This window comes from Rhinolophus ferrumequinum, chromosome 23 (genome assembly GCF_004115265.2).
Source record: "Rhinolophus ferrumequinum isolate MPI-CBG mRhiFer1 chromosome 23, mRhiFer1_v1.p, whole genome shotgun sequence".
Taxonomy (NCBI): Eukaryota; Metazoa; Chordata; class Mammalia; order Chiroptera; family Rhinolophidae; genus Rhinolophus; species Rhinolophus ferrumequinum.
The window spans coordinates 20,506,426-20,527,233 of record NC_046306.1 but is presented as its reverse complement, the minus strand read 5'-3'; the positions used below and the strand labels follow the sequence as shown (position 1 = coordinate 20,527,233).

Sequence of the window (20,808 nt, the reverse complement as noted above, 5' to 3'; positions counted from 1 at the left end):
TGTTCCTCCCCCCCCCACCCCGCAAATTCTCTTTATGTTTTGAAAGTGTCTTGTTCACTTCTTAGGATTTTCATAATTTTAAACACCTTGATATTCCTATTATCTAGAGTCCCCAATTTTATAAGTTTGGAGTATAAGTTCATTTTATAGTAGGCTTTCACTATGAGAAATCTGCAATGGTTTGGGTTGAAAATGTGCCCCTCCAGAACTTCAATAATTATTACCAGTCTAGGACCACTTAATGACTTCACTTGGCTGTTCCTGAGTCATTTCGATAATATATTAAATGTCCAACATGCATGAGTAGAGAAGACAATTCCCCAAACCCACCATTTCCCCTGCCTCGCTGAGAACCCTGCCCAACTGAGAACCCAGGCCAAGAGACAAGTTTTGTACTTGTCTCCCTGTGCCAGAGGGTAAAAATTTCTAATCTATCTTTCACTGAAAATTCTGGCTTCATAAGTGATTCTGAATTATAATTTCCTTCTTTATGTGGACCCAAGGCAAGGCTTCGTATTTTATCCCTACCTGGCCATTAAAACTCAAATCCCTTGTCCCCTGCAGAACCTCCTCATTTGGTTACTGCTATCTAAATGTTCTTGACTTCTCTCTTGCCCCAGAGAATTTCCTTACTTTCTTACAAGCTCAACTGTACATTAAATGTAAAACTTTTATCCAGCATTTTTAGGTATTTTGTAGCTGAAGGGGGCAGTTAGGTAAATGTTTTTATCTGTTGAAAACTGGATTTGTTTTTCAAAGATGGTAATTTTTCAAAATGGCAACCAGACAGTTAAGTTCTTAGGAGGTAAGAAGAAGCAGGTTTTCTTAGTCTACAATCAGCTGCCTATCCTCAGAAATGTTCAAACACATGCCTACTACAAGCTCAGTAGTGATACTATAAAATACATCCCAACAGTAGGTGGGGATCTGGACTAGATCCATGGTTCACAACTTTGTGGGGGACAGAATTTTGTCCCCCAGGGGACATTTGGCAATTTCTGGAGACAGTTTTTGTTGGTACAACTGAGGGTTCGGGGTGATGGTGCTACTGGCATCTGGTAGGTTGAGGCCAGGGATGCTGCTAAACATCCCACAATGCACAGGAAAGCTCCCCACAGAAAATTACCGGCCCAAGGCATCAACAGTTGATGAGGCTGAGAAACCATAACTAAAAGCCTACTACGGCATCTTCGCTGATCTTGGGATTCTAAAAGGCTATGAAAAATACAGGCTATGGATTTGGTTTTAATTACAGAAGACTTCTGCTTATCAGTCAACTTTCTGTTGTCAACATTGAAAAGCAAGTAGTGCTAAGAAATATTTATAATCTAAGACATTCTAGATACACAATTCCAGTCACTTATTGTTGTTCTGGAGGGTAGCTAAGGTCTCTTTCCCTAGAAAGAGTTCTCTGGTTAGTTTAACCTAATACTAAATTTATCTGCATCCACCTCCTCCATGGACAACAGAGAAAAACATTCCTAAATTATGCTTGGCAGTAAAGAAAGATACCTAGGGATTAAAATGTTTCTGTGACCACAGACCATTACTAACTAATTATACCTGAAACTTTATATTGTATATATTATCATAATCAGTGACTCTTCATTAAATACCAATCTAACCTAATTTCAACCTAAAGCTTCTAAGTTTCCTAGGTTGGTAACGAACTATATGTATTGCTATAATTTACGCTCACTTCTGAGAGATGCTTGGTAAATATGTCTGCTATTTGTCAGATACAAGGAGAGCTTGCAATTAGTGTACTGATATCATTTTAATGGAGTTTTCACATTTTAAGGCTGGAAGGGATCTATAGCACTGTTTCTAGGACATAAAAATGTTTATAGGTGACTAAGGCCAGTAAATATGAAGTCTTTTGGCCAGGAATTGAGACCAGAAACCAGATTTTCTGAGTCTCATCCTAGGTCAATTCATTCTTTCACTAACTATATGCAACTTGGCTAGGCTCTTTCCACTTTTCTTGTGGCCCTGGCTCATCATCTCTCATCAAGCTGCCTTAACACCAAATGCTCAGACTTCTGTGGAGAACTACATCGACTGACTCCCTAATATCAGTCTGGGTATTATTTTACATCTACTATATGGTACTCCACAATAGCCCAACAGCACAGGTCCTGACATATAACAGGAACTCAGTAAATGTTTGCTACACGGCTCAGAGCTTATCCACCTTTAAGCATGAACACAAAAGATTACAGGCACTATTATCTCTTTTTATAGGTGAACAAACTGTTGCTTGGAGAGGTACAGTGACTAGCTTGAGGTAACCACTAAATGGTAGTGCCAGGATAAAAACCTAGTTCCTATTCTACGTGGCCAAGTCTTTGGCTACTGTTCAGAACAATGGCTTTAGAAATTGAGCTTCTCCATTCTGCTGCATTTCTTCAAGAGCTGCTGTGGTAGGTGGAGGTGAATGATCGGGTATAGTTTCAGCTGCTTACCCTGCTTCAACCACAGCAGCTGTGCTTTTCTGGTTTATGTGAATAAAAGATCCTGCAGCAGAAAATGTTTGAAAGCCACGAGAGTACTGAAAAGAACACTAAACTGGGAATTAGATCTGCAATATTAGCCCACTGCTACTTGACCCTGGGCAAATTGCTTCCTTTCTGTGAGCTCCACAGCTTCCTCAGCTTTAAATCAACTCCAATATTCTGTGATTCACAGAATGTTGAATTCAACCTCTAAAGAAGAAATTTCGGGATTACTAGAAAAGGTAGCAAATAATTTATAACTCTCTCAAGTTTTAAATACATAAAAACACATATTCTCCTACATACTTTTACAGATCCCATATAAGCATGCAAGAACTCTTAGCTCATAGATTCTCAGCCTTAGAGAAAACAGGAGTTAGAAAGCTACATTCTCCATTATACTATAAACATCCTGAGTGTAGAAAATATTTTATTCATTCCTATTTCCAACACTTAGCATACATAGGTCCTGTCATATAGCAAGAACTTAAGACTGTAAAGACGATATGCTTCGTGCTCTGTGACTCCAACCTCCTAAGAGTGATTCATGTCTTGATTTCCTGAACTAGTAAAAAGATATGCCAGGAACCCCTGACTATGCTGCAGGACCCAAATGATCATACATTAGCAAATAAAGCCAAAAAAGGAAACTAATAAAATGTCATACAATTGATGGGAGATCTCACCTGGACCACCTGCCATGGGAAATCCCGCCTCCATCCTAACTGAATTTCCAGCTCCCATGGGTCCATTCAGTCTCACATCTTGGCTTCGGTTCTGAGCCAAAGCCAGGTTGATAGCACCTTCCCCTGGAAATGACATTCAGGTTATAAAAAAGGACATCATTGGAATAAGATGCAAATTTTGTTTAAAAATAGGTATACTATGAATTAGAGTTTTCTGTGTGTTTGAAGAATTATGGTAAGTTTCTCATCACAAAAAGGGTGGCTACAATATTATATGGGTCTTTCTTCAACCTCATCTGATCAGGTTTACTAACATAAAGCATGAGAACATAACCCATTTTCACAACACAGCAGATGGGCAATCATTAATGATGTGTCATATTAGCAGAGAGCTTGGAAAACTGAACATTTGTTTTCAACCAGCTCACCAAGAGTACGCGCGCGTGCGTGTGTGTGTGTGTGCGCGTGTAGGAAGAAAATGGTACAGGGACACTAACGTCTGTGAGCAAAATACCATTTCCCTTTCAAAAATTGCAATATAAACAGATATCCAGCAGAGAAATTCATGCAACGAAGAGTAGCTAGGTTGTTAAGTGTCCACTGATAGATGAATGGATAAAGAAGATATGTACACATATACAATGAAATGTTACTCAGCCATAAAAATGAATGAAATCTTGCTATTTGAGACAACACAGATTGACCTAGAGGGTACTATGCTAAGTGAAATAAGTCAGACAGAGAAAGGCAAATACCATATGATTTCACTTATATGTGGAGTCTACAAAACAAAATAAATGAACAAACAGAAACAAATTTATAGATACAAACTAATTATTAGAGAACAAATTGATGGGTTGCCAGATGGTAGGGGGGTTGGGAGGATGGGGAAAAGGTGAAGGAATTCAGAAATACAAATTGGCAGTTATAAAAATAGTCATGGGGATGCAAAGTATAGCATAGTTAATATAGTCAATAATATTGTAATAACTATGTATGGTGTCAGATAGGTACTAGATATATATCAGGTGATCACTTATTAAGTTAAATATCTAATCACTATGTTGCATACCTGAAACTAATATTGTATGTCAACTGTAACAGGAAAAAAAAAAGACTAGATAGATTGCTACTAATCTACCTCTGACATCTGATGATTAGACCAACATTTGTATAGGATTTATAATGCTTATAAAATTTTATCTCATTTAAACCTCACAATAGCCTGGTAGGTAATGTCACCAGAAGTGTTCCAATTGAGTAGATCCTAAACTTACAAGCAATTTAAATCTTATTTGATCTAATGATAAAATTAAGTCTTTGAAACAAATTTTGGAATAATGCCTGCCTTTGATTCAAAATTTCCACTACTGTTACTCTGGAGGACAGCACCACCTTGTGGACAAGTAAAAGTATAGCTAGCCTGTGGCTGAGGAGTTGAAAGGCTGCATTCACCGGTGTGCTGCTTCCTTACCATGGGGTCATGGTTTACAGAGCCAGATGGTAAAGAGGGAAGCTAATGAGAGCACAACAGTTTCCTCTGTCTTGTCATTGTTCTATATTAGCTTTCTGTTTTAACCAGGCAGGTAGGTTGGTCATAGGGAACAAATATCCTACCAATAAGGGACCAATCAGCAGGGGCTACAAGATGCTCTAAGCTGCCCATGAAAGTCAGGAGTAAAAGAGAAAAAACAGATCTTGAGGGTTTCCACCAAAGGGAAAGAACTATCAACATACCAAACTTGCTAAGATATTCTAAGCAGAAAGAATATTATGTCAGATCATGTCACTTCTCTGCTTAAAACTATTGCTGCCCACTGCTTCAGAAATAAAAGCCAAACTCCCTAGTGGGATATATAAGGCCTCTCTATTAAATTATCTATCTAGGCTAGTGCTGTTCAAAAGAAAGACACATGTGATATAAAATTTTCTAGAAGCTGCACTAAAAAGCCAGAAAGAAACTGTTGAAATTGTAATATATTTTATTAACCCAATATATCAAATGTATTATTTCAACATACAATTAATATAAAAATTATTGAGATACTTTACATCCTTTTTGTGGGGAGCTAGGGCTTCGGACTCCAGTAAGGATTTTGCACTTACAGCAGAGGTCAATTTGGACTAGCCACATTCCCGGTACTCAGCATACACACATGGCTTGTGCAGCCCAGAAGCGGCTCTTGCCTACCTCTCTAACCTCAACTCACACCATTTTCTTCTTACATAAAAAGGATTCCGCCTTAGTGGCCTTTTTTTAGTTTCTTAGGCACACAAATCTGCTTCTCACCTCAAGAACTTTGCACACGTTGTTCCCTCTGCCTAGAACAGTTCTCCTGCACTCTTCTCAATTTTCATGTAATCTTAAGTGTCACATGCCCAGCAAGGCCTCCTCCAACCATCATATCCAAGGTTAGGTTACTCTTATCGGAACATCTTGTTATTTCTTCAGAGCACATCCCATGTAATTACTTGTTCATTCACTTGTTTTCTTGTCTGCACCCCCCATTACCATACTTGTATGAGGGTAAGTAACCACGAGTCTGCCCTAGTTCCTTTGTATCTGTTGTCCCAGGATAGTTATTAATAGCATCCTCTTTTACTCTCAAGTATCCTAATGTAGATGATAAATAAATTATATGGCCACCCCAATTATATTCTTTATACATAGAACAGTACCTGGTACATGGGAGGCACTCATTAGCTATTTACTGAATATATGATGAATTGTCATCTTATCACAACCTTACAAAGAATTATAGGCATTTTTCTAATATGATAAATGCATTCCTAGAAAACCTCAGGTTCTATAAAATCTCACATTGAAAAATAATAGGTTTTATGGGAAAAACATTGTTGGGGCAAATTCAAAACCCATGCAGCTCAGTGACCAGAGCTCTAATAAAAACAAAAATTGGTGGAGGCAACATACCCCAAAAAACTAGAGTGGAAATGTTTGGTTAAAGGTGCTGAGATAATGCAGGTGTAGTGGTGCTCTGAGCCACTGGACTGCCATCAAGGTGGGCACAAGAGGAAGTGCAACTTGTCACAGCCGAGAGCCATGCAATGCTGAGGGTGCACTTCTGGGGAAGTTGACTGTAAGCTCTGATTCTTAATTTTCTTAAAATAAAGCTGTAGGAACTCCCACAGATGCAGCAGCTGAACTAAAGGCTTTTTTCCCCTTATAATTACATTCTATTCCTACTATCCCAGCGTCCCCTGTGTAGGAACAATCATACGAATAAACACAATTTCCACATTATATTGCTATTCACCCATTTGCCCACTGCATATAAGCTGTTGTCAAAAAAACATGTGGAGAGCACTACTGGCTCCCAAATTTGCAAGTTAGGGGTCAACTACAGCCTGCAGGCCAAATCTAGCCTGCTGCCTGTTTATTTAAATAAAGTGTTATTGGAACACAGCCACATTCATTCATTTACACATTGCCTATGGCTGTTTCTGTGCTACAACAGTAAAGTTGAGTTATTGTGACAAAGTCAAAAAAATTTACTCTCTGACCCTTTACAGAAAAAATTTTGTAGACTGCTTTAAATCACCATGAATTTATAAAGGGGTCACAAAATGCCTTCAAAAAAGATGTCTCCCCAACTCCATGGCCAAAACTCAAAAAAGGGAGGGTATAGGGAGTATCTTCCAATGGAGAACAGACTGTTGGGGGAACAACCTGTCCCTCCACCCCTGTAGCAGACACCATGACAGTGGCAACACCTCCTCTTACAACTTACAAAGGCAACAACCCATCACCAGTTCCATAAAAGCAACAGCTGCTGCCACCGCTTTCATTCCTGCCTCAATTTCCAGGGAGTGTGGAGAGAGAAAAGGAGATCACCTGGGACACATGTGTTACCTAAACGTTAGGTAATGTGAAAATCATTTCGGTAATGTGATAATCATTGCCATATTATGCGAATTTCTTAATTTCTTGAAAGATGTTACCTATATTGTCTCTTTGCTGGTACTTATGTTTTAATTTACGCTATAACAATAAATGGGAGCCAGTATACCCTATTAAGAACTAATAGGAAGTATGTCTGACTAACAGAAGAAACTGGTATTTCCTTTCTCCCATGGAAAACACTACCACGTAAGGTTCCAAAGCCCTTTAAACTTAGGTAAATAGGTAACAGAAACTACAAAATGTTTGGGGTTTTTAAGACTGCGTATGTGTTTACTTATAAAGAACAAATGTGCTTATGTGCTTATAAAGTATAAAGCGTCTATACAGTGTTATTATATCCAATAGTTGTTAGACTTCCACTCTTCCCAAAAGTTCATACTACATCCAACAAATTACTGTGAATTAATTTTACTTTACTGAATCCTTTTGGACAATCAAACATTTTTCAAAATACACTATTATTTAAGCCATTATTCCCTTGTTTATCGAATAATGGAATTTACCCCATTTCTCAATCTACTTATAACCCTCTCTAAATAATCTTTGTTGGTATTGCCCCTTCTGGGGCACAGCAACCTACAGTCCTAACTGTACAAAATGTGTCTCACTCCTATACACAAATGTTGACCTCAGCTGCTGAGGTTCTGTGGAACATTTAGGTTCTAAGCAAGCACAGGGTCAGAAGGGCTTAGCCTACCAGTGGAAGGGAAGGCTTGCATTAACACAGGAGGGGAAGAGAGGCTTTTAATTCACTGGACACCCCAAGATAGAACCTTCTTTGTGCTCCCCCACACTTGGTACTTATATCTCTCACAAGTTTGTCTCTCTCAACAAGATCGTGAACTCCTTTTGAGTTCGTAACAGCAAGGACCATATTTTATTTATCATTTATTTCCGAGTGCTGAAGCTAAGTAATCCTATTATATATGCATTTGCCTTGCTTTCATTCAACATGCTTATTAAAGAACCTAACATATACAGGCCAAGCAGAAATACAACAGTGAGCAAAACAAAACGTGGTCCTTGCCCTACTGGAGCTTGCACTCTAACGGGGAACAAAACAATAATCAAATAATTGCTCTAATGAAAATGTGAGGAAAATAATCTGAGAGGAAAAACCCAGACTTTTGTGAGCACACATAATAAAGGACTCTGACTTAGTCAAGGAGTTCAGAAAATACATCCTCAAGAAGATTTAAGCTGATACTTGAAGGCTGAGCAGGTGTTAACAAAGGGAGGGAAAATGGTAGGGGACAATATCCCATATAGAGAAGACATCAATGCAAAGGACCTGTGGCAGGAGGAAGAAATGCATATTCAAGGAACCAAAAGAAGGCTGGACACAGACAGCAAGGAGGAGAGTTGTACAAGATTAGGCTGAATGAAAAAGGTAGAGGTCAGACCATGAAAAGCCTGAGGTCATGATAAAGAGTTTGGTCTTTATACTGTGACAATAGCAAGCCACAGAAAGGTTTTAAACTGTGTGTGTGTGTGTGTGTGTGTGTGTGTGTGTGTGTGTATAGCATATTTTCATTTTGAGAAGATCACTCCGGCCAACTATTTGAAAAATGAATACTGCTATAAAAGAATCGTTCAGGGCCTCCTAATCTGTTAGATGAATAAAGAAATAAAAACTAAGGCTTATTTGGTGGAGAAGCAATTGAAATTAGATAGTCTTTAAAAGACAAATCAGTTCCTGGTGAAGGTGCCAAAGTCTGACGGACTAACAGCCAAAATCAGCCAAGAGAATGGAGTCTGAGGCTACAGATGCTGAAACATCAGGACTCAACCAGAGCCTCAATTCTTCTTTATCCTAAGATGCCACAGTGGTTACATAATTACTAGGCATTCTGAAACGGAAAAGGAGAGGAACAGACAAAGCAGCACAGAAAATCATGCTACATTCTAATGTTGTTATGATTTGGGTCCAGATGGGCACCTTCAATCTGAACGGAGAGAATCCCCAGATCCCGAAGCTGCTGGTTGTTGCTCTGAGCCAGGATCCGTAGCCGCTCCGCTGCTTCCCGGGGGATGTTGAATGTCACACGCACGCTGTTCCAGGGCTCCACCTTTTGTACCTTTAGCTTGCTGGATTCTTGGTTGTGAAACAAAGAGAATATTAGTAATCTTTTAGCCACTAGAAGACATGAAACAAACAACAACAATAAAGTAAAAGCACAAGGCAGAGCACCAGTTTGGAATAGCTGAGAAGCTTAGGCTTTGGCGCTAGAAAGACTTCAAATTGAATCCCACCCTTCCCACTTAGCACCTGGGTGGTCATGAACAAGTTATTTACCTTTCAGAAACTTACCTTTCTCTTTTCTAAAACCATGAAAAATCTACTTCATGAGATTGTGGGTGCTAAATGAGATAATATATGCCAAAACCGAGCACAGGCCGTGATACACTGTAGGCACTGAATAAATGGAAAGCAGTAAGATGGAGTAAGGAATATAAGAGAGAAGAGGGAGAAATAAATTTAAATCAATAGAATAATGTCTACTTCTGGAATCAGTTCAACGTATGTGAACTGAGAAGCTGAGAACATTTAAGTCTCAAATCTCAAGTAAAATTCTATAAAAATATAATCAGCAGATATGCCAAATGTAGGGAATCTGCAGCTTATTTTAGGAAAGAGCACTGAAAAGGAAAATAGATTTATTTACAAAAGGTTAAGCAATTTTACCTCTTCAAATAAAATATTTGAAATTTTAATACTCATATGTAAATATTCACTGAGTAGCCCTCTGGAAGGTAATTATAGAGACCGTGAGCACACATTTCTTCCAAAGTCCTCTAAATGCTTCAGTTTAAGGAGGGCTTAAGTCTTAATTGTGTCTTTGATTTTTAAATCTTTACCTACTTTAAACAAAAGCGGAATTTCCACTGAAGCACATCAAACGAGGGAAAACAACAAACTTGACAACTAAGCCTCAGCTAGGATAATGTTTTTAAAAGAGGATATAAAAGTTAACTAATTGAGGAGGCGATGTTGTTTGTAATTATACTTTACAGATGGAAAGCAAATCCCAGGTCCAGTTAGCTGATAAAAAAAACCTTTTTTCCCAGCAACCCCAGACAAAATAATTTCCCTTTTTGTTAAAACTCAGCTAAATTGAATCTTTTGTATCCTCTATTCAGTTATACATTCCAATATTAAGAAAAGGGTCATTTAAGCATAGCTGTTCTCAAAATAAGAAATATTCATAGATAGGAGAAAGTGTCTACATGTTGCCTAAAGCCCCTTCCAACTCCAATACCCTTATACATTGAAAGTTAACTTGTCCAGACATGGGAGTTCACTTATTCTAAGGTGGGGAAAAGAGACCACCATTTGCTAAGAGCAGCGAGATAATACAATCACAGAAATTTTGAAAGGATTAGGCAATATTTAGTCCAAGTCTATTTCACAGGTGAGTAAACTGAAGCCCCAGTAAGACTAGGTGACTGGCGCAGAATCCCGTGGCTACCTAGCAGCATCAGAGACGGTATTAAAATCCAGCTCTGATTCACAGGTTCATTTCCTTTCCATGACACTTAAACCTCCACACATTAAAGGCAGGGAGCTTGGGATCCAGGCACTACAGGGTTCCTAACCAATCTGAAGAGTACTGGAATCCTGTACATGATCTAGACAGGCATCAGCTATGCTTATGGTATTAGCTACTTGTGATACGGTTGCAGAAAAATCCTTGTCTACAACATAGTTGCATTTTATCAAGTGTTTTAAACTTCCATCACATGCGAGAAGATTTGACTTAAAATACTTTTGGACCAAGAATATAATCTGATAACACCATAAGTCTGGGTTTGGTAATTTATTTAAAAGCAATAAATAAACAGATTTAGCACTTTAGAACCATGAAAAATGTGGATAATTAAGAGCAATGAACAATTTCAGGCCCTCATGATATGATATACTATGGCTGATTATAGTGACCATGAGGGTGATAACTGCAACTTTAACACGTAAAATTTTCTAGTATTATGCTAAATAACCCATAACTATAAAGAAGTTTTACAAAACACAGTAAAAATGCCCTTGGAAAAAATGACAGCTTCCCTCCTGATACCAAATCTCAAAGAAAAAAACCCCAAACCTAAAAGAGCTACTAATGAGTACCTGATCAGATCAAGATTTTACAGAAGGATAAAATCTAGGCTTTGCACTATGCCTGAAGGGAGTAGATAACTGTGCTAACGAGAAAAGATGGAGAACATCTACACCAAGGTACAAAGACACAAATGCCCACAAGACCAAGACAGGTAATCTAACTGTGTAAAGGTCAGATGGAAGCTGTAGTGAGGTGAGAGGGCCTGCTTCAGTGGCAGCTGATACTCAGCACCATCTGGGACAGAGAGAGAGCTCAGTGTTATCAGATCTTCCCATTTTTAAAGACAAATCCAAAATCTGGGTTTTTAGGTAAAATATCTCAATTTTTAAAGCACTGGCAATGAAATTCAAACATTAAAACAAAAAAGATGAAAATGGGCTATAACATATGGCTGCGGGCTAGATTCAGCAGGCTGTTGGTTAGTAAAATATGATCTAAAATTTAAGAGAACAAATTTCAAGCATGTCTGAAGTAGAATCATAAAGTAAAAAGATTTTTTGTAAGCTTCAAGAGACCTTAAAGATCCAGTTTAACCTCTTCATTTTACAGGTAAGGGAACACAAGACCAGAGAGTTAAAACCAATAAATATATTTGGGTCTTCAGAAGTATTCCTCTCCACTAGAGTGGATTAAGGATTATTATGTTAAACAATATTTTATTATACTCAGTTCCATGTACTTCAAAGAAACACAACAGCATTTTTATTAAAATAAAAATCCTAAAATTCCAAATCTGCAATTAAAATCAATCTTTCAACCCAGTATAGCAAAGTTTTACTGTGTAAAACTCAAGATAACCATAGAAGGGCAAAAACTTCAAAAAGTGTAACAAGACTAAAAAAATAAAGCAAATTACCCATGTGTAACAAATTGGGCACATTCTCCAATATTGTGTCCAATTTCCATTTGAAGTCTTTATCATCTATATTTCCTTTGAAGGCCACAAAGATTGTGGAATCCTCCAAAATACTATCACTTTTTGTGTCATCATCTTCTAGTCCAGAGTCAAAATCCATCTCTGAGTCTTCCACTGTTGATGAACACAAGGAAGTATAGATGTCTTCTAAGTTTGGAAGGTCATCCAAAACCATGGTGAATATTATTCCAGAAGCATATGCCAAGTGGACAATAAGAAAACCTGTGAAAAGACAGAAAAAGCATCACAATGCATAACTATACAATCAATAATGTATAATCCATAGTTCTGTGAAAATTGATTTATCTGCCAAGTAATAAGGAAGTACCACAAAAATTAAGAAATTAGAGAGGATAAACTATTTTTCATTAGAATATTCTATAATAATTAGTTCTTAAAGGTACTAAAATAAAAATACACCAGTTTAAATAAAACTCCTTTTATTACGTTATAATGTTTATTTATATTATGTTATATGCTACCTTTTTGTAAGCCTAGAATATGGGGAGGAAGTTAAAACAAGAGATTACAAGAAAATAAAACAGGTAGTTTCTGAGAATTAATTTATATAAGCCTTTGGTTGACCCCACAGAGCAAGGGGCTCCCCGAAGCTCCCCTCACTCCAATCCTGACAAAAGTTTCAGAGGAGCCAAAACCTCTAAAGCTCTTCTTTTTCTCTAATCTGCAAAGCACAACTTGACCCAATTAAAGGCATCTGGAGGATTACCTAAAATCCTAGTCTTTTTTTTTTAATTGGGGAATACTGGGAAACATCAGTTCCAACTCAAATTGTTGTCCTTCAGTCTAGCTCTGGAGGGCACAGCTCAGCTCCACGTCCAGTGGCCGTTTTCAATCTTTAGTTGCAGGGGGCACAGCCCATCATCCCATGTGGGAACTGAACTGGCAACCTTGTTGAGAGCTCACGCTCTAACTAACTGAGCCATCAGGCTGCCCCTACGGAAGCTCAGTGGCAGCTCGTTACCTTCCATCTAGTTGTGGAGGGTGCAGCTCACTGGCCCATGTGAGAATTGAATCAGCAACCCTGTTGTTCAGAGCAGGCGCTCTAACCGAGCCATCCGGTCACCCCCTAAAATCCTAATCTTTGATGAGTACCATTTAAACAACCTTTAAAGGGTTATTAAAATAGTGGTATGGCTGAAAATAATGATTCAGAAACAAAACAAAAAATTTTTAAAGTATTTTTATGAACGGAAAATAAATGGTTAACACGTGTTTATAGTGGCAAAGAACTGTGTCTAGGGCAGAACTAAATTACATTTTAACTTTTAAATCTAAAGAAGTCACATTTTCTGCTTTTTTCAGTTATGTTGCCTACTGAAGAGTGCACGTATTAAAGATCACACTATATGTCCATTTCCTCCATTAGCTCTGAGATTGAAGATCACATTCTTAACCCAAAGACGAATGAATAAACATTAATTTTCAGCATTTGTGTTAAGAATGGCATAGAAACATAAGAACTGCATACAAATCTTCTAATTAAAGAAAATTCCTTATATAGGAGGTGAGATCAAAAAATAAGGTAAATGTTTAAATTAAAAAAAAAAAAGTATTACAGTAAAAGACTCATTGCCATTAATCCCTTTCAAAATACTTCCCCCTCGCTTCAAACACACTTATCCCATCATTCTTGCCACTTTCTGAAGCAGTTCTAGAAGTCCTCTTTCATGAGTGTCTTTAGTTGCACTGTCATGGCTGCCTCGATGTCCTGAATCCATACAAAACGTTTTCCTTTCATGGTCATTTTGACTTTGTGGAAGAGTCAAAAGTCGCATGATGCCAGATCCGGTGAATAAGGTGGATGAGGACACAAGGTACTGTTTGTTTTTTTCCCCCTTCTTCCGCCTCCCCGCCTCCCCCCCACTCCAGTTCAAACCGTTGTTTCTCAGTCTAGTTGTGTAGGACACAGCTCCCTGGCCCATGCTGGTATTATGAACCTTGCGCTACCCCGGCTGAGGCAGTCGGTCACCAGTTGTCGGTCAGCCACTCACAGCAGCTCACAGCAGTTCTCGCCGGCCGCTCACACTGGCTGCCAGCCACTAACGTTGGCCACCAGCCGCTCATGGCAGCACATGGCAGCCCAAGGTAGCCCACGGTAGCTCACGCCAACCTCTGGCACTGTTCAAGGCAACCCAGCTCCAGGGAGAGTCGTTGTTCACAATCTTAGCTGCAGAGGGCGCAGCTCACTGGCCCATATGGGAATTGAACTGGCGACCTCGGCATTAGGAACATGGCGTTCCAACCACCTGAGCCACCAGGCGGCCCAACATATTGTTTTTAATTGATAGAAATTGCTGTACCAGAAGCAATGTGTGACATGGAGCATTTTCATGATGGAGGATGAAGTAAAGACATTCACGAAAGAGGACTTCCAGAACTGCTTCAGAAAGTGGCAAGAATGAAGGGGAAAGTGTGTTTGAAGCGAGGGGGAGTATTCTGAGGGGGATTAATGTGTCTTTTACTGTAATTAATTTTTTTATGTAAACATTCACTGTATTTTTCAATCATACCTCGTAAACTACAATTACAACTATGTTTTGCTTTTTTTAAAATATGGATAAGAAAAAAGGACTGAAAATAAAGCCACTAAAATGCAAACGAAATTGTGCTAGGTTGGTAAGATCGCTGGTGAATTTTCTTTTCCTATTTCCCAATGTGCTATAAGTCAGTAGGGAAACAAAATTAAGTATGCTGTAATATGGTTATATTACGTGAATAAATGGGAAAAATGTATCAAATTTTAAAAACTGTTTAACTTTTCTTTTTTTAAATAGGCACTAAACTTCAAGAATAAAGGCTTTCCAAAAACAAATCTAAGCGGAAAAAAATTCCTCTGTTATAAATAAATATAGGAAAAAAAACCAAACCATTACATTTGAGCAGAACATTTTATAGTCTTGTTCTGTGACTGTTACAAAGGAACAGTGTGATTTGGGAGGTTAAGAAACAACAGCATTCAGAAAATTCTTTAGAGACACTACTGCCCTTAGTCATCTGCCATCAGCATTTTACAGATTTTAAAGAATTTTAGAGGTAAATAAACGAAACTTAAAAAGGTTTTTAGGGCTTAAAGCTATTGCTCATTAGGAAAAAGTGATTGGTAAAACTGCATGAAAAGCTATAGTTATTGAGCAGCTACTCCCAAGTTGGAACAACTGTAAGACAAGAATTTAAAATTTAAGAAACATTTTCCAAAAGAATCTTTAACTGGAAAGAAGGAAACCAGCTGAAAAACTTGGACTTTGATAGTCTTCTAAAGACGTCATTGGTCATGCCACAAAGACTGTGTATACAGATTTGGAAAACTCTCTACTGGCAGACACCACAAGTCAGCTAATTCAAATTCAGGAATTACCAGTTTAACAGTACTATGGGCACTATACAAGTGCTTAAAAAAAAAAGAAATTGAAAGGCAGTCTATGAAAAAAATTGCTGGCCTTCCTTCCAAAAAAAACTTTTAGAAGAAACTTCTAGTTTCATTGAGACAATGTCTATTTAAAATCTGTTAATAAAGAATTTACATCAAAATAATTGACCAATCTTTGAGTGAAATGCAGTTCAATGACCCACCTACTCTTGGTGAAAGAAAACAGATTATAGTTGACGATCTTGAAATTCATTTGCTCACTTATGGTTAGCTCAAAAGAGCACGCGCTATCTCTCTGGTTTTGCTAACATTAACCATTACTTATCTTGCTGAACCACGCAATAAATTCCAGAGTACCTACAGATTTTACTTCTTGGGGCTCTTTTGATCTTTTATAAAGAATATACAAACAAATACGATATTCAGGAGAAACTGAAAAAGCAAGCATATTATTTATTCTGCCATTTGAAGGTAGAGTAAAACTAGATTAGCAAATTAAGTCCATTCAGGGTAAATATTTCAGGGTAGCCAAATAGCTCCAGTTGAAGGAACGCTCTTTACAGAATGCCAACTTAAATGTAAAAAAAAGATATCATTAGAAAAATCACAATTTTGCAATCCCTAATAAGATAATTCAGGCAAGGATGAAAAGATAAATGTGAAAAATTGACAGAACTGGATATTCACATGATGTCAAATTATCATCCCAGATTTACTGCTTGGAAGGGAAAAACTGTAACTTCACAATGGAAGGACCTGACTGTCACCACCTGGACACAATGATCAACCTTAGTTAGGTTAGCAAGCAGAAATTATGTACAATATTAAGTGCCCAGAATTACTTATAAAATAGTCTTGCCAAAACTGTTTAATCTGAATCTAACAAGTTTTTAACAGGAGACAAAGGAAAAACTTAACACCATGAGGAAATAATGAGACAAATCAAGAGTGTGGGATTTCTGCAGCACAATTGGCTTGACTTCTTCAATAAGTCAGTGGTCCTGGGGAAGAAAAAGGTGGGTAAAATTATTTTACATTAAAAGAGATTTAAGAGACTTAAAAATGAAATGCAGTGTATGGTCTTGGTTTGAAAAAAAAAAATATAAAGCACATTTTTAGAATGACTAGGGAATTACTGCTAATTTTGTTAGGTGTGATGATAATGGTATTGAAAGAAACAATGTTCTTATTGTTTCTTTCTTTTTTCTTTTTGTGAAAAACTTTTATATTTGTAATTAGCCAGCTGGACTCAGTTTAGATGATTCCAATTTCTGGCAACATCCAAAACATCGTCAGGAGCCAGGGGAACCTGTGCCTTCTTCTCTCCACCAGGCCTGATCAGGGTGCTGATCTTGGCCCCGTTAATGTCATGGAGCTTCTTCATAGCCTGTGTGATCGGGTGCTTGTTGGCCTTGACACCCACAATGAACACACTTGTATTGTGGCTTCTATCTTCCTCATGGCTGACTCGGCAGTTAGGGGAACATGATGGTGGCACAGTAGTCAAGCTTGTTTAACCTGGGGGTGCTCTTCTGAGGATACTCAGGCTGCCTTCGGAGCCGCAGTACCTTGGGCCTTCATAAGGTGGGTGACCTGCAGATCCTTTTTTGGGGGGCTGTGGATGCCTTTCAGTTCTGCTTTCTTTCTTTGCCTTCAAAGTTTTTGCTTTGGCTTTGGCTTCGGCTTTGGGAGGGGCAGGGGCTTCCTTCTTTCCTTTCAGTGCCATCTTTCTGAAAAAGCCTTATTGTTTCTCAAGAGATGCATATTGAAGCATTTAGGGGTGAAATGTCATGATGTTTTTAATTTACTTTAACATACATTAGCAAATAAGGCAAAATGTTAATAATGGTTAAATGTAGGTGATAGGTGTATATATAGGTATTATTTGTACTATAATTTTATATATGATTGAAATTGTTCATAATAAAAAGTTTTCAGAAATAAAAAAGGAAAAAAACAAGCATACCAGCAACATCGTACTGCTGTAAGGTAAAACTCCACCAGACATCAGGAAGACTTAGAAGATTACATATGAACATCTTCCAAATCACAGTAGGATTAAAAATAAATAAATATATTTAAATATATATTTATAAATATATAAATTTATATATCATATATATTCAGCTATCTGGACCAGACTTTTCAGAGTTTTTTACCTGGTGCAGGTAGCTGAATAATGGGTATAATATTGTCACTGGCTAGTCAGATTATCTGAGCAAAATATACTATTAGCTATGTCAGATATCACAAACTCACATTACTATAGAGATCAGCAGGTAAAATAAACAAGAGGATATTGGATATTAAATGCATTTGCACATACTGTATGAATGGTTTGGGCAATGGGAAGCTCAAATAGCTGTCTATGCTGAGCGGTTGCAACTTTGCTCTAGCTTATGTTCTTTTTGGAGGGATGGGAGGAGTTGTGCAGGCCCAGAAATATTCTGATTTTTAAGAAAAGACTAAAATCCACATATTTAGTGAAATCTCCAGATTTTAAAACAGATTCGCATTTTTGAGAAATAGTCTATGGGCCAAATGTAACACATTGCAGCTGCATAGGCCCAAAAGCCATTGGTTTTCAATTTCTAACTAAGTCTGACGATCCAGGCATGTGATTGACTACCTTGTTTCCCTGAAAATCAGACGTAGCCGGACCATCAGCTCTAATGTGTCTTTTGGAGCAAAACTTAACATAAGACCAAGTTTTATTTTAATATAAGATAAGACCGGGTCTAATATAATGTAGTATAATACAATACAATACAATATAATATAATATAATACAATATTACTGGTTATAATATAATGTAATATATAATATAACATAATATAATTAATATAATACTTGGTCTTATATTAATTTTTGCTCCAAAAGACGCATTAGAGCTGATGATCCAGCTAGGTCTTCTTTTCGGGAAAACACTGTAGTACTGCACTAGGCCTCCATGAACTCTGCTGGGTTTGGTGTAGTGCTGGAGGAGACCAGATATTTAAAATGCACTTAAATGTTACGATGTGCCTCTTGGGAGATATGTGGACTCCCAAGAAAAAAAGAGATCAAGCAAGGTCTTAACCCCAGAGGAACAGAAGGTACTCAAACTTAGTGAATTTCGGCTTCATTAAATATGCTGTCTCCCACAATGGGCTGAAGGAGTATCTTCTCCTTTGACGAAACACTAGATGATGAAGCAAACAGAATTTTTTACTTTATGTAACTTTGGTAGTGTCATTCCATTGCTTGGAATTAACCTGAGCCATATCCGCTCTCTCACATAAGGTTTCACTCACCAAAATGTCTTGCTTAATTTTTATCATTTATCCAAGTCATCTTCCAGGTCCAAACAAGTTGGCATTTTTAGGGCCTGTATTTCAAGGTAGTAGCCAAATAAAAACTCTGAAAAAGAAAAAGAAAGTTACAATATTATATAGCAAATACAGAGGTAATCTGTTTTTGTAACAGAAATTAATGCAAATATCACAAATTATCAAGTCAACTTAAACATCTTCAGATAATGTTAAACTAGGGTTTTGTTTAAGTCTACAAAGAGTATCGTTTTTCAGAGATCTTAAACCACTCACCACCCAGCATTCAAAGAGTGTATAGCAGCAAAACTCAGGGACATATACCAGTTTCACTTAAGTATCTAGGACCTTGGGCGTGCCTGGTGGCTTAGGCGGTTGGAGCTCCGTGATCCTAACGCCGAATGCTGCCAGTTCGATTCCCACATGGGCCAGCGGGCTCTCAACCACAAGGCTGCCAGTTCGGTTCCTCGACTCCCGCAAGGGATGGTGGGCTGCGCCCCCTGCAACTAACAACGGCAACTGGACCTGGAGCTGAGCTGCGCTCTCCACAGCTAAGATTGAAAGGACAACAACTTGACTTGGAAAAAGTCCTGGAAGTACACACTGTTCCCCAATAAAGTCCTGTACCCCTCCCCCCAAAAAAAGATGCTATCATTTAAAAAAAAAAAGAATCTGGGACCCTAAGTCTTAGAGCCCTCCCTATATCTTCATTTCTAAATCTGTCAAATTAAAATAAATATACATCATGCTGCACTGATTGAAGATACTTGGCACCAAAACTAAAATAGTCTGTACATACACTAAATACAAGATGTAGTTCTTCTAACAGAATTTCAAAATTCATTTTTCAACTTCATAAAGTATAGATTTTTTCCCTATCTTATCTATAATATCTACACATTTTATTCCTTAAATTTTCAGTTTAGGTTCTAAGGCATTCTTTATTGTACACAGATAAATTATGCATGGAAAGTGCATGATTTTGACATGCTTCAGAAAACTTTCCACTTAATAAGATAATATTCATCAGAATGTCTTTTTTAACTTGGCTATTATGGTATTACATTATTGCCAAAAATTAATTTTATAATCTCAAAATTTTAGATGGATATATGTACAAGGTATTAATAAATATTTATTAGAGAAAAAAACTATCCCTTAAGTATTTTTTAATTCAAGAAAAAGCCATGTTTAAGTCTCCATGGAATATTAATAAAAATTAACCTTAAGAAAACCCATAACGAGAATATCAGTAAGTCCAAAAAGTAACAGTAGGATAGTTGAATACTCTGACGACCACGCACTGAACTAAATTTAAAATAAAATAAGCAAACAAAGGCCTTTCCACTTTAAAACAACAACAAAACCCTTGGACTTGGGTTAAAAAATAAAAATTGTAAAAGTTCTAAAAAATAATAAGGAAAATACTACATACTGGAACCTAAAGAATACAGCCTAATTGTAAAGAAGAAAATTTACAGCCATAAATACCTTTATCAAAAAAAAAAAAAAAGAAATGAGTTAAACATCTGATGAAAGAAAACTTCCCAATTCTTCTTATGAAGCAAATAGAACATGAATATCAAAAGCTGATCAGGGAGAACACTTCATAAATTACATATATTAAAAAAAGCTGATACAAACTGCAAGCAGAAAGTTACAGATCAGTCTCTCCTATATTGCTCAATCTCTCTTACACTCATGCAAGATTCTAAATCAAACTTTAAATAGAATACAACAGTACATTAGAAGATTAATAATGCATCATAATCAAGTAGAGTTTGTTCTAGGAATGAAAGGAAAATGCAGTATTAGGAAACTAAGGGGAAAAATCATATGATCATCATAGATATTAAAAAGTCATTTGACAAAATTCAACAACCCTTCTTGATAAGGAAAAAAAACACACAAAACTCGAATAAATAGGAATACACAGTGCTCGCTTCGGCAGCACATATACTAAAATTGGAATATACA

The 20,808-nt window shown here is 37.3% G+C and overlaps 1 protein-coding gene across 10 annotated transcripts in view; it reads right to left on the bottom strand.

Annotated features, from left to right (window-relative positions):
- NCOA6 (nuclear receptor coactivator 6) overlaps positions 1 to 20,808 on the bottom strand; it is an 87,670-nt gene that overhangs the window by 39,256 nt on the left and 27,606 nt on the right. For 8 of the 10 annotated variants that reach the window (XM_033094433.1, XM_033094432.1, XM_033094436.1 and 5 more), the window contains 4 exons: positions 18,817 to 18,922; positions 12,075 to 12,356; positions 9,043 to 9,198; positions 3,182 to 3,304 (listed from right to left, as the gene is read on the bottom strand). In XM_033094433.1, the coding sequence (XP_032950324.1) occupies positions 3,182 to 3,304; positions 9,043 to 9,198; positions 12,075 to 12,309 (514 nt within the window). In that variant the 5' untranslated portion in view covers positions 12,310 to 12,356; positions 18,817 to 18,922. Of the gene's footprint in view, positions 1 to 3,181; positions 3,305 to 9,042; positions 9,199 to 12,074; positions 12,357 to 18,816; positions 18,923 to 19,107; positions 19,129 to 19,155; positions 19,177 to 20,808 lie in introns of those variants that run through there. The other 2 variants (XM_033094435.1, XM_033094434.1) reach the window with 2 other exon arrangements.